This window comes from Brienomyrus brachyistius, chromosome 3, assembly GCF_023856365.1.
Source record: "Brienomyrus brachyistius isolate T26 chromosome 3, BBRACH_0.4, whole genome shotgun sequence".
Classification (NCBI taxonomy): Eukaryota; Metazoa; Chordata; class Actinopteri; order Osteoglossiformes; family Mormyridae; genus Brienomyrus; species Brienomyrus brachyistius.
Genome location: NC_064535.1, coordinates 33,293,184 through 33,306,556, shown reverse-complemented (window position 1 = coordinate 33,306,556; position 13,373 = coordinate 33,293,184). Strand labels below are relative to the sequence as shown.

At 50.8% G+C, this 13,373-nt stretch overlaps 1 protein-coding gene across 3 annotated transcripts in view; it reads left to right on the top strand.

Moving 5' to 3' along the window:
• The first annotated feature begins 1,044 nt into the window (after positions 1-1,044).
• LOC125739432 (kielin cysteine rich BMP regulator) overlaps positions 1,045-13,373 on the top strand; it is a 29,201-nt gene continuing 16,872 nt past the window's right edge. Inside the window, exons 1-23 of one of the 3 annotated variants that reach the window (XM_049009549.1) lie at positions 1,045-1,458; positions 2,570-3,126; positions 3,879-3,951; positions 4,695-4,948; positions 5,087-5,252; positions 5,848-5,924; positions 6,277-6,373; positions 6,480-6,562; positions 6,675-6,768; positions 6,900-6,973; positions 7,330-7,509; positions 7,652-7,763; positions 7,926-8,008; positions 8,974-9,067; positions 9,156-9,235; positions 9,320-9,405; positions 9,880-9,970; positions 10,274-10,373; positions 10,994-11,079; positions 11,149-11,242; positions 11,975-12,127; positions 12,208-12,314; positions 12,910-13,003. In XM_049009549.1, the coding sequence (XP_048865506.1) occupies positions 1,350-1,458; positions 2,570-3,126; positions 3,879-3,951; positions 4,695-4,948; positions 5,087-5,252; positions 5,848-5,924; positions 6,277-6,373; positions 6,480-6,562; positions 6,675-6,768; positions 6,900-6,973; positions 7,330-7,509; positions 7,652-7,763; positions 7,926-8,008; positions 8,974-9,067; positions 9,156-9,235; positions 9,320-9,405; positions 9,880-9,970; positions 10,274-10,373; positions 10,994-11,079; positions 11,149-11,242; positions 11,975-12,127; positions 12,208-12,314; positions 12,910-13,003 (2,944 nt within the window). In that variant the 5' untranslated portion in view covers positions 1,045-1,349. Of the gene's footprint in view, positions 1,459-2,569; positions 3,127-3,878; positions 3,952-4,694; positions 4,949-5,086; positions 5,253-5,847; positions 5,925-6,276; positions 6,374-6,479; positions 6,563-6,674; positions 6,769-6,899; positions 6,974-7,329; positions 7,510-7,651; positions 7,764-7,925; positions 8,009-8,973; positions 9,068-9,155; positions 9,236-9,319; positions 9,406-9,879; positions 9,971-10,273; positions 10,374-10,993; positions 11,080-11,148; positions 11,243-11,974; positions 12,128-12,207; positions 12,315-12,909; positions 13,004-13,373 lie in introns of those variants that run through there. The other 2 variants (XM_049009550.1, XM_049009551.1) reach the window with 2 other exon arrangements.

The window sequence follows — 13,373 nt, the reverse complement described above, 5'->3', positions numbered from 1 at the left end:
TTTGAAGATGCTTGAGTTCACGGATCTTAACATACATAGCAGGCTGTGAGTGCGACTCTCTATTCTGAAGTACATAAATCTATATCTTTCAAATGGAGCCTCAGTCTTGTACAGTGTTTCTAGATGCTTTTACAGACTAGTTGAATTCTTTTCTGACCAGAACATACATCTGCTGAGAGGACATTTACACCAGTAATAAGGGAACAACCCAGGATGGGGGGGGGGGGGGGGGACCACATCGAAGGGAAAGCATTTTCTTCTGGAAATTATATGTGGTAAATGTGAAATACTTCTTAAATTAAATGAGAGAAATGGAAGTATCACGCTGGGTAGAGTAAATCGGGCTGACCGGAGAGTTGAAGCAGGGTAAGTCGTTATATCGAACTTATCGTACAGCCACGCATTGCATAGATCCCAGCCTTAGAGTCTAAAAATCTTTATCATATAAACTAGCCGGGGTCGTCTTACATATATATACATTCCCTGCGATGACTTGCACCCGTTGCCTCTAGCATAGGCTCTGGACCCCCCCGTCACCCTGAATGGGATGAGCGGTTTCAGAAGATGGATGGATGGATGGATGGATGGATGGATGGATGGATGGATTTTATTCTCTTTGACTTATATTGACCAAAGGCAAAGTATGTTTGGTTATATATGCATATATAAAATTATTATTATATTTGTGTCCCTGTGTGCTTCCTGAACCATCCTACACAATATAAAGATAAATTAAAATAATATGAAATAACAATAGGCCGATTATTATGGATTTACCCTATACAGATACATAGTGAACATATTCTTTGCAGCAGCATTAAACGTAACATTATCAGCAGTTTTACTGTTAAAAATTAGCAATGAAGTGACTTTGCTTATACGAAATGTGCTTAAACTAGCAATAATCACGAAATGAAGATTGAAGAGAATAAGCAAGAGTGGCATATTTTGAGGCTCTTAAAAACTCTCTAACTGCACTTGGCGCCATTCCAGTCCGGCACTCCGATCCGTGTTTTATGGCAGATAATCTGGAGGGGGGTCGCCGAGCAGAAGTTCTGCAGGAGCCGGAGGAGCTGGGATCTGTGGGCATCTCGGCAGGATGCAGGAAATTCCATGCGACTCCAGAAAAGGAGACAAAAACGCTTCAGCTCCGTGATCAGCCGCGGTTAAAAGGCGAGTTAGATGGGCGCAGAGTGGCCGCCAGACGCTCCGTGTTGTTAAAGATCTTAAAGTGACCAGTCTTAGTCTCGCTGTTACATTCCAGCTGCCCGTGCTTCTCTTCGCAAAGTGAAAGTAATTAGAGACTCATCACTGAGTATTGCTGAGCAGCCCCATCCGCGGCGGAGAACATGTCCCCCCCTGGCAGGAGAAGTGCGCTCGCCACCCTGCTGGTCATTCTCTTCGTGTTAATGCGAGCTCGGGAAAGCGCCCTGCTACACCAAGACGACGAAGAAAACGGTAAGGCATCTTCACTTGGGACGACTGCAAACAAAAATAATTAGTTTATTTGTTTTCTGCTGTATGGAATATAAGGAATCATGATGTTCGCTATTATTATTATTATTATTATTATTATTATTTATAAATATTATCCATTAACAGGGATGTTAATCTAATTGTTTTGTCGGAAAGGTTACTGATACAGTAATGGTTTTGTGTGGTTTTATCATCTGGCATAATTTGTGCATTAGGCATAATGACTAAGCCTGAGGGTCACCGGTTTGCTGTCTCTGTAAGTCATACCCGTGTCTTTATAGAGATAATCACTTCAGCGGTACTGTACAGAGACCAGGTCACAGAACCAACACCCCCCCCCCCACCCAGCTGTGCGCACCCCCCACACTCTGAAACATTATTAGCTGCAGATTGTGAGGGAATCTGCCCTGCTCTTCCATGCTGTTCCACGCCGCGTGAGATCTTACTGCTTCACCAAAGCCTTCACCTCTTTGGATTCACCAATTCATTGAATGTTTCTTATTTGTTTTTTGTGTGTTTCTGCCCTGTTGCATGGAAACCAAAATAAATGACGCCTTAATTCCCACAAGAGGAGACTTCCTCTGTGAGATCGTGAAACCCACACTCATCCCAGCTGTTTCTGGCCCCCGCTTTACGCCCGGGGCCCCTTTGCCGCTGTCTTTCCGGCGCCGATGCTGCGATCCCTCTGTTATGTATCAAATACAGTTTCCTTGGGTCCGGCTGTTGCCTCATTGCAGATTTTCCATCCTCCTGACTGATGAATAATTGAAGTTCAAATGAAGCTTTATTTCTTATTTTTTGCACAGCTTATCACACACATATACAGACAGACATAGAGGTGGGAGTGAAGCTTGGGGTCTGAGCACAGGGCCACCCGTCTATCCATTTTCAGGGGGTTAAGGCTCTACGTGAAGGGCCCAACCGAGGCATGGTACAAGCGTGAGATTTAAACCAGCAACCTTCCCATCACAGTTACACTCCCCCCCCATGTCCAGTCTGCACAGCGCAGCTGATCTTTCCCTATCGCCGCACGCCGGCCCTTACGCCGTTTTCGTTTTGAGGAGCTCACCAGCTCTGGTGCCTTTTGTTACAGTAATCGACCTCCTGGAAGCCCTGAACATGACCCGCTCCATCAGGGGTGTGACGAGGGCCAAGGCGCTGGATCTCGGGGTCCTGGCCTGGAAGCTGCACCAGCGGGCCCCGCCCCTCACCCTGCCCCAGGATTTCTCTCGCTACTTCCTCAGCTCTGTGAAGGGCGCCATCGGCTTCCACTTCATCGCCCAGCAGGCCAAGAGCTCGGATGGAACGCTGATCTCGCTGGTCTCACCCGCCGCTGTGAAGCAGGATGGCCACCCACTGATCAGGCTCCTCTCCAGCACCCGCACCAACCAGCTGCAGCTGGACTACCGCACCGCAGCCGCCCTGCGGCCTGCCAGCCTCCGCTTCCCCGGGGGCACACCCTTCGCCAGCGGCCACTGGGCCCGCGTGGCACTTAGCCTGGAGACACACAGGGTGACGCTCTTCATCGACTGCAAGGAGGCCGTCGTGTTGGAGAAGAGCCAGAGCGAGGAGCTTCTCAGCCTGCTGCTGCCACTGGACCTGGAGATCACCTTGGCCAGCATGCCGGGCAAGAAGACCAGCAAGTTCCTGGTGAGGCGGCCGTGCCAGCGATTGTAATCTTCAGGCTCTGTGGGCTAGGGTGTCGAGCGTGTGCTCAGTAGGGCGCTGGGTCAGATCTCAGACTCGGTAGAATGATGTCACTGCTAGGCCATTGAGCAAGCCCCTCATCCTGCAACAACCCCAGGGAGACTGACTGGCTGACCCTCCCTGCTTGTACATCATGTTTGACACAAGTGTCTGCTAAAACAGACTAAAAAATGTACATTAGTCATTCGGCATTGGGGTCGCTGTGATGGCCCTTTTCGGGTCTTGGCTGTGAGAATGACTTGTGCCTGATTGGGCTCCGTGCAGACAGCTTGTTAATGCTCTGCTTTGATGTGGGAAGCTTACTTGGGGCTCTTGGAGGGGGTGTGAATCACCCCCCTCCAGCAGGAAATGCCCAACGCAGGTCATCTGAGGCAGTGCAGAAGCCACACTCTCGCTCTAGCATTTTCCACCATTTTACACTGGTGTGTTGCGTAGTGTTTCACTGCTGGGGGCCACATCTCTGCAGAATTACATCCAGCAAAGTGTCCTATAAATCGACTTATTATGGAAAATGCTCGAGCGAGCATTAGACACAGTCACGGGTGAGATGAGCAGCCAGGATTACCTGCGCAATGTCACATTGTTCATATTTTAGTTATATGTGGTAAATACATTCCCATGTGTATAATTCATTTATCATGCATGACGTCACCCGGAACATCAAAGGTGTAACTGATTTTTATGGGGTTTTTCAGGGACACTTGCAGAGAGCAGAAGTCTCCATGTCAGGATACCAGAGACGACCCTGGCGCTGTGAGAATGTATCAGGTAAAGTGCGGTACAGGACCGCAACAGCCTGGGCTCTCCTGTGGGTTTGGTTGGTGAGTCACCCTGGCACACAGGGGAGCTGTTGGGCGGGGGGGGGCAGCTTCCCCTTATCCCTTCTTGTGAAGGGCTCCTGACCCCATCAGTGGGGGGTTCCTCACCTCGCAGCTGGGATCCTGATGTTCTGTTTGCCGTGGCTCGGAAGTCATTGCCATCCCACCCCCCGCGGCCCAATAAACAGTGTCTCACTGTGGATTATCCTCGTGCGGACGTGAACATGCACACATGTGCGCCTTCCCGCTTGGGCCCCATCCTCTCTCGGCCCCCTTCTGTCACTCTTTTGTGCTTTTCGTCAGCTCCAGCCATATGTGTGTCCCCCTCATTCCTCATTGTCTATCACCAGGTGCCCAGGATCTGACTCTCTCACCAGTATGGTATTCTTGGGGTGCAGTATGTGACTCATTGGGTTAGACCTTTGTAATCAGAAGATTGTTAGTTCAAATCTCATTCTTAGAAGAATAGCCACATCTCTCTTGGGCCCTTGAGCAAGGCGCTAAACCCCGCTGCCCACCCCTGCAAATCACCCCCCTTGGGTGCTGGATAGACTGCTAACTCTGTGCTCAGACCACCAGCTTCACGTTCACCTCTGAAAAGCAGGACATTGGAGAACTAAAGAAGCAGGTCTGTGTGTTCATATCGGGAATGAAGCATTTCCTGTTTTTCTGTTTCTCCATTCTGCTCTGCAGACCCTAACCCTCCCTCCATGCTGAGTCGGAGATCTGTGCAGACAAACCTTGATGGTCCCCACCAAGACATCTTCAGCCTGCACTGGGAACCGCAGTCAGACATGGTGCGAGATCAGCCTCAGCGCACTCCTCTGGGACCTCCAGGGTTACCACATGGATCGAGGGCATCTCCCAGTGGCCAGGAAGAGAGGCTGCAGAGGCTGGAGCAGCAGGTGGAAACACTCCGTGTCATGGTGGACATGCTTAAAGCCCAGGTGAAGCATCAGTGAATGTGTGAAGACATCATTAGATGTTTGCTGCGGGTGTCTATGGCCGTACAGGGTGTTCCACTTACCAGACACCACCTACCAAGCGTGTGTCTGGTGGCTGAAGCGTGCTTGTGCTGTGTGCAGAACACAAAGTTGCAGACTCGGGTGGAAGATCTTGAATCGTGCGAGTGCCGAAGGCCCACCTGCTTGTGGGATGGGCAGGAGGTGCAGGATGGCGCACGATGGGAGATGAACGGGAAGGAGGTGTGTGTCTGCACTGGGGGCAAGGTGCAGTGTGCTGTCTCTGATGGTGAGTCCTGCCCCCCGCTTCTGTGCCGCCTGTAACCCTGAGCAGGATAAGCAGGTGGAAGATTGATGGATGCGTGGGTGGATGGATGGATGTATTTTGTTTTTTTTGGCCTTTATTGACCAAGAGGCAACGTATGCTTGGAACCCCTGTCATTCTGCTTTCCCATGCTCTGCTATGTTATGCTATGCCATACTATGCTGTGCTTTCCTGTGCTATGCTGTGTTATGCTATGCCATGCTATTCTATGCTAAGCCATGCTGTCCCATGCTCTGCTCTGTTATGCTGTGCCATACAATACTGTGTTATGGAATCCTATGCCATGTTATGCTGTGTCATGCTGTTACACTGCCATGCTATGCTATGCTGTGTGATGATATTCTGTCTATGTAATGAATTGAGCTATGGGTGATTCAAGACAGTTGGATACATAAGACATCAATGTTCTGAAAGTCTACAAAGTGTACATGTGTGTCGCAGAGCATCTGTCATCATGTCTGTCGTTCATGAAGTGACAGTGACTCCTCAGCTGATAGCCCAGCTGAGCGATGCTGCCCTGCTTCTCCGCTTCGGCCTGACCTCCCTGTCTCACTCCAAGGCTGCTCTGTCGGAGGTCAGAGGTACCGTAACGGAGAGGGATTCCGCCCGGACGCCTGCTCCAGCTGTGTGTGTCAGGTAGACTGTGCTGCTCCGCGGAGGCTCAGACGTGGGCTTTGACGAGAGCTTCGTTCATTCATAAGCCCCCCTGACCCTGACCCTGACCTAACCCTCAGTGCTATGTAAGCTTTGTGTGTTTTTTTGCCTGCACTTCACTTACCGTGCTGCTTTATGCCCCAGAACCTCCCCCCGCAATCGATACTTTTGATCTTACGTCTTACTTTTTGCATATACTGCTGATTAACTAATAGGCAACGACTGAAAAGGTTTTGGGAGCTGCAGCCTGATGCTGATCACCTGCAGTCAGTGTGGCCTGGAGCAGGTGGTGAAGGTCATGGGCATTAATCCGGCATGATGCTCTGCTCCTCAGAGCGGCGCAGTACAGTGTCAGAAGGTGCAGTGCCGCCCCCTTTCCTGCCTGAAGCAGGACCTGTCCCCTGGGGAATGCTGTCCCGTCTGCCTCACAGGTCAGGCTGCACTGGCTGCGGGCCCCGGGGCCGAGGCTGAAGGGCCCTTGCGCCAAATGGTGCCGATATCAGTAAATTCCCTGAAAGAATTCCTTTTCTTGCCAAGGCTGCGAGTATGAAGAGGAAGTCTACGAAAATGGTGCCGTGTTTGTGTCTCAGAGTAACCCCTGCATGAACTGCTCGTGCTCCGTAAGTCCCTGATTTTTTGCTCAGGCACTGACATCATGATAGATCTTCTCTTCTGCTGATGTATATGCTTCTGGAAGGACACCTGACACACTGGAATGCTCTCTTGTCTCAGGAGGGCCTGGTGAGATGTTCCCCGGTACAGTGTCTCCGCCCCCAGTGCTCGAACCCAGTCCAGATACGTGGCCAGTGCTGCCCTACGTGTTCAGGTGCACAGAGATACAGATGTTGATGTGGAATGTCTCTGGTCAGGCCTGCAGTTACTCTGACGCTGCCATGGAGCACGTTGCTGTCACCACACATACAGCAGGCCGCTGAATGAGTGAATGTCTCTCTGCAGCGTGTGATCTGGATGGGCGACCAGCCCGAGACCCCTTCACCACCGCCGATGGCTGTCAGACCTGTAGCTGCCAGGTCGGTACACCCACGCTCTTCACAGGCTTAAAAAGTGTGTAGGCTGAGAAATGCATACGAGAGGTGTTCTGTAAGGGGGGGGTTTGCTCTGCACACATTACTGTTTTACAACTTGCTTGGTAACTTAATTAGGCTAATAAGACTGTGTGTGTGTGTGTGCGTGTGTTAGAGAGAGAGAGAGAGAGAGAGAGAGAGAGAGGCGGAGAGAGAGAGAGAGAGAGAGAGAGAGGGAGAGAGAGAGTGGGCATGTGTCCTGTGTACTTTCAGTAACACACCCCTGGTTTTGCACCCTGCTGAAATGCACTGTATAGATCTGTGCAGGGTTGTCATTGCTGAAAGCATCTCTTTCCCTCCAGGGAGGTAATCTATCCTGTGTTGATGTTCACCACTGCCCTCGAACCTGCAGCCATGGGCTGAGGCCCCCCCTGGGCCCCTGCTGCCCGGACTGCTCCCGCTGTGTCTACCGAGGCCGCGTCTTCCTGGATGGGGTGTCCTTCCTGGACGAGCAGGAAGTGTGCAGACACTGCACTTGCACAGTCAGTGACACCCCTCTGCAGGGCTTGGGGGGCAGTGCTTTGTGCTGGGATCTGTCGGGATGTATGGCTCACTGCTCTCTCTCTCTCTCTCTCTCTCTTACTCCCCCCTGCCCCCCCCCCCACTTTGGGCTCCACACACAAGGTTGGGAATGTGATGTGTACCACCCTACGCTGTCCTGTTCTGCAGTGTGTAGCTGTTGAGACTGTTGACGGGGAATGCTGCCCCCGGTGTAAAGGTGTGTCCCCCTCTTTAGGTAGGCTACAGGCTGGGCCGCCCATCCCCCCATTTAGGCCTGAATCTGATACAGAATCTGTTTATTCACCAATGTTTCTGTACTTCATGCCAGACAGAGCCATGCAGTAACCTTATCTTTTAGTGAGGGTTTGTTCAGTGATGCTTCAGTGTCCCCCTGCAGGCTGCCAGGATGGCGCAGACCTCCATGAACATGGAGCAACCTGGCGGCACCAGGACAGACTGTGTTCCGTTTGCACGTGTTCGGTAGGATGGCTATGCCCTGTGCTGTGCCTCTGACATCGCAAGTTACTATACTCACCAGAGTAATATCTAAGAGAGGCTTTTGGGGTGTCTGGTATACTCGCCCGAGTAATATCTGAGAGACGATTTCAGGGCATCCTCTATACTCACCAGAGTAATATCTAAGAGAGGCTTTTGGGGTGTCCGGTATACTCACCCGAGTAATATCCATCCATCCATCCATTTTCCAAACCGCTTATCCTACTGGGTCGCGGGGGGTCCGGAGCCTATCCCGGAAGCAATGGGCACGAGGCAGGGAACAACCCAGGATGGGGGGCCAGCCCATCGCAGGGCACACTCACACACCATTCACACACATGCACACCTATGGACAATTTAGCGACTCCAATTAGCCTCAGCATGTTTTTGGACTGTGGGGGGAAACCGGAGTACCCGGAGGAAACCCCACGACGACATGGGGAGAACATGCAAACTCCACACACATGTGACCTAGGCGGAGACTCGAACCTGGGTCTCAGAGGTGTGAGGCAACAGTGCTAACCACTGCACCACCAAGCCGCCCCCACCCGAGTAATATCTGAGAGACAATTTCAGGGCATCTTCTATACTCACCAGAGTAATATTTGAGAGAAGACTTCAGGACATCTTCTATACTCACCAGAGTAATATCTAAGACAGGCTTTTGGGGTGTCTGGTATACTCGCCCCAGTAATTTCTGAGAGATGATTACAGGGCATCCTCTATACTCACCAGAGTAATATCTAAGAGAGGCTTTTGGGGTGTCCGGTATACTCGCCCGAGTAATATCTGAGAGACGATTTCAGGGCATCCTCTATACTCACCAGAGTGATATTTGAGAGAAGACTTCAGGGCATCCTCTATACTCACCAGAGTAATATCTGAGAAAGGGGAATTGAGTCACAGTACCTCACAGTCCCTCACTGTCACTCTCCCTGGCTTCTTGTCAGGAGGGCCAGATTCAGTGTGTGGAGGAACAGTGTAACATCCACTGCAAGAACCCTGCAAGCCCTCTGCCAGGGTCTTGCTGTCCCGTCTGTGATGGTGAGCTTTTTCGGGGTGGGGGAGCACTGATACCTAACATCCTTCTATGTAGTATGTGCACCTGTACTGAGCACTGCCTCTGCTCCAGGTTGTAGTGTGAATGGTCTGGAATTTCTGTCTGGGGATCACATTCCTACTGCGGATCGCTGCCAGGAGTGCATGTGTGTGGTAAGTCAGTCACACTCTGGAACTTTCTATATTTTCAGACTTGATCATCTGTTAATCTCTCTTTTCTTTCTGTCTCATCTGCAGAGAGGAGACCTCCGCTGTGCCCCTGTCCCATGCTCTTTGACACCCTGCCGGAACCCGGTACACCGACCCGGAGAGTGCTGCCCACGGTACCGGCACCCTCAGGCAGCTCAGGCTTTTAGCCGGAGAGCTCTGCACCTCGCAGCGGATGTGTCATGCATTACTGTGTAGTTTTGTATGTAAGCATGGTCTAGAGTGTGTGTGTCGGAGAACAAGGGTAATACTACTGAACTATGCCACTTATCCTTCTGAGTCGCGGGGAGTCCGAAGCCTATCCCAGAAGGGATAATTTAGCAACTACGGGCAATTTAGTAACTCCAACTAGCCTCAGCATGTTTTTGGATTGTGGGGGGAAACCGGAGTACCCGGAGGAAACCCTACGACGACATGGGGAGAACATACAAACTTCACATACTAACCACTGCACCACCATGCCGCCCCACACCGCACTGTTCTGTAAATAATGCACTGTACTTATATTAGTAAAATGGCCGTGAGTGTGTCCCACTGTGTCTCTATGTTTGTCTCACTTTCTCTCTCCATCACTTTTTTGACTCCCATAGCTGCGATGGCTGTGAGTATGACTCTCAGCTCTACGCTGACGGGCAGATCTTTGTCTCCTCCCTGGACCCCTGCGTGAGCTGCCACTGCCTGGTGTGTCTTCATGGCCTGCTTTGATGTGGAGGGTGGTTCCATAAATCACTGTGCTCAAAGCCATGCACAATTTTTAAGATATTGTGAATTGTGACTCCCGATCCTCTCTGATGTAGCTGATGGATGATATTCTGGTTCTGGTAGAAACACAGAGGTAAAAATTTGTTATGATCATACAGTAATCATCATATGAGCCTCACAATTCACCTCTTACTTGTCTGACCAGCAGGGGGTGTTAAAATGATATAATCAGGATTCAAGAATGTGCTGGAAATGTTCCATGATCTGTGTCTTGCTGCACAGGCTGGCCTGGTGTCCTGTGAGCGCCTGGATTCAAACTGCGCCCCCCCACCCTGCAGCCATCCTGCCAGAAGCCAGGGGCAATGCTGCCCTTCCTGTGACAGTAAGTCTGATCTCAGCAGTGCAACAAGTGCTCAGTATTCATACTTAAGGAGAAGTCGGTTATAAGGAACTGACTAAAACCCTCATCCTCAGCTATGGAGAATGGCTACCTACTCAATGCAGTCGTCATTGTTCCAGCAGTGGCTATGGTGCTGCTAACTTTGAATACTGATAAAGATTAAATATCAGATGTTTTCGGTTTTCGGTCAAGTGATATATCGTGCACCTTCACGTATCGTTTGTACCATCTTCAGGATAGTATGTGATGCAAAATAATAAGAATAACAATGAATCTGGGTATCTGATGGTGAGTCTAGGCTCTGTGACTGAATTTGCCTGTAAAGGTGAGTCTGAGCTCCGTGATTGAATATGCATTTGATGGAGAGTCTAGGGCTTGTGACTGAATTTGCCTGTGATGGTAGTCTGGGCTCTGTGAACAAAGGTATACATTAAGGGTGTGTCTCATTTGGCATTAATCACTATACTCACCAGAATAATACCTGAGAAAGGCTTTCATAGTGTATGGTGTACTCTTCAGAATAGTATCTGAGAGAGACTTCTGGAGTAATTCTCCAGATGAAAGCATTCCTGACCAGAGCCACTGTGATTCTTCCTTCCTAGCATGTGAGTATGAGGGAAGGGTCTACACCAACGGCAAGACCTTCACCCCCCCGGGGATCGACCCCTGTCTGCAGTGTACTTGCCAGGTAAGTCCCTGCTGCCTGCAAGCACATCTCAGGATAGTGTTGTTTCACTGAGGCATATGTCCCTCGCAGGATGGCAGTGTGAGCTGCCACCAGCAGCAGTGTCCTGCAGTCCAGTGCCCTAGCCCAGCGCTCGACCCCCAGCTATGTTGTCCTTTCTGTAAAGGTACCTTTTTGCTGTCCTGTTCTCCACTGCCATCTGTAGAGAAACCTGTTGGCTGTGTCTTTATCTAGAGAGAAACCTCTCAGTGATGTTTCATTCTGTAGAGAACTCTCAGCTGTGTGGCAGTCTGTAGAGAAATCTCTCGGCTGTTTTCCTATCTGTAGAGAAACCCCTCAACTGCTTTGGATCTTTGTAACTCTTGTTGGTTTGATACACTTTCCTGGAAACTCCATGCATACTATTACTCTTAATCTTCTTATGTGGCTGTTTATAATGACTTTGTCTCTTTGCCCTGCAGTAATTGCTCTGACCATTTGAGAGTTTGACCCACCTGACTGCCCAAACTGTCGGTTTCAGCTTGTGTTAAATATCTCAAATTTACAAGCCAATACGCCAGCCTTGTTTGTCAGCCTGTTTCCTTGTTCTCTTTGCTTGTGAAATCAATCACTGGTGTCCTGCACTAAATCCAGCCTCGCTTGCAGCTGCTTAGCCACTCCTGGCACTCGCATAGCCTGTCTCCTCACAGTCCATTTCCTGTGGGTGGTTTTTCCCGGAGTTTTGGAAAGCTGCAATCGGTTTGCCAGTTTGAGCTCTTGACTGAGTCTGTGGTACCAGTGTCGAGGAACCGGCTGAGAGGAACCGGAGCTTGGAGCTGATGACTGCTCCAGCTGCATCACTAAGTCATGGAGATGATTATCATCCAGTTCGGCTTCAGCCCTGCCTCTGTGTTTGCAGTATGTGTGGTGGACGGGATGGAGTTTGAGGAGGGCACACAGTGGCAGCCGGACGAGCAGCCCTGCAACAGCTGTACATGTATCGATGGGGAGCCTGTTTGTCAGGAGTCAGCATGCCCCCCTGCATCCTGCCTGCATCCCAGCCGACTCAGTGGTGAGTGCAACTTGTTTGGGGGGTGGTGGGGGGGGGGGGGGGGGGGGGTCAGGACGTGTAATAACCTCGGTCTCCTGCAGGCAGCTGCTGTGCTACGTGTGACCGCTGCACATACAACCAGCGTCTCTATGACAGTGGACAGGAGTTCACTCATCCCGACGACACCTGTCAGCGGTGTACATGTCAGGTGAATGATGGGTGGGGCAGAGGGAGTGCTGGGCGGGGCTGGAGAGTGACGGGCAGGCTGAGGAGTAATGGGCGGGCCTGGGTAATGAGGGTGGGACAGGGGAGTGGTGGGCGGGGCTGGAGAGTGACAGGCTGGCTGAGGAGTGATGGGCGGGCCTGAGTAATGAGGGCGGGGCAGGGGAGTGGTGGGCGGGGCTGGAGAGTGACAGGCTGGCTGAGGAGTGATGGGCGGGCCTGAGTAATGAGGGTGGGACAGGGGAGTGGTGGGCGGGGCAGGGGAGTGGCCTCAACATTCCTTTTATCACTAGTCAGTATTGTCTCATCATTTTGGTTGCCTCTCCTGTTTTAAATTTAAAGGGAGTGTCTTTAATAGATGTGTCATTGGTGAATGTGTAAGTGAAGAGAATGATCTGGGTCACAGGTGTGATAAGTTCAGTTTGTTCACAGAGTGATTTTTCATTCACTCTGTTTACTGGGTGATTCTTCATTCTCTTTGTTTACTCTGCTGCCTCTTGTGGTTGAATATGAAAGTGGCCACTGAAGGGATCTCTGAAGATGAAGGTTAATTTGCAACCCCTCCCGCCCTCCTCCTCCAGGATGGTACAGTACAGTGCGTGATGGTCCAGTGCCCACGTGTGTCCTGCCCCAGCCCTCTGACTCCCCCAGGGCAGTGCTGCCCCCGGTGCCCAGGTACCCTCTCTGCATCCCCTGTGCCAACCCGCCCATCATTAACTTAAACCAGGCTGACCTGCACTGCTTCAGAGAATTGGCTCAGTGCCGTGAATGAAGCTCCAGTGTCCCACACTGCAAACCTTCATCCATTTCCTGTTAACTGTGAGCAGAGAAAGTGAATCTGTAATTCTGTCAGAAGTGCAGCAGAACAGTTTGTGTTTTAAGGTTTGTGTTTTTCTGTCTTTAAGGCAGGAAATGTGTAGAACTCAAGGTATTGATTCCAAGTTACTGTCAATCACTTTGGCCTGTGTGTCTTAGTTTATGACAACAACATGCCTCCTCTCACCACAAGGGGGTGCTGTAGAGCAGGTGGGAGCCCCAGGCTGAA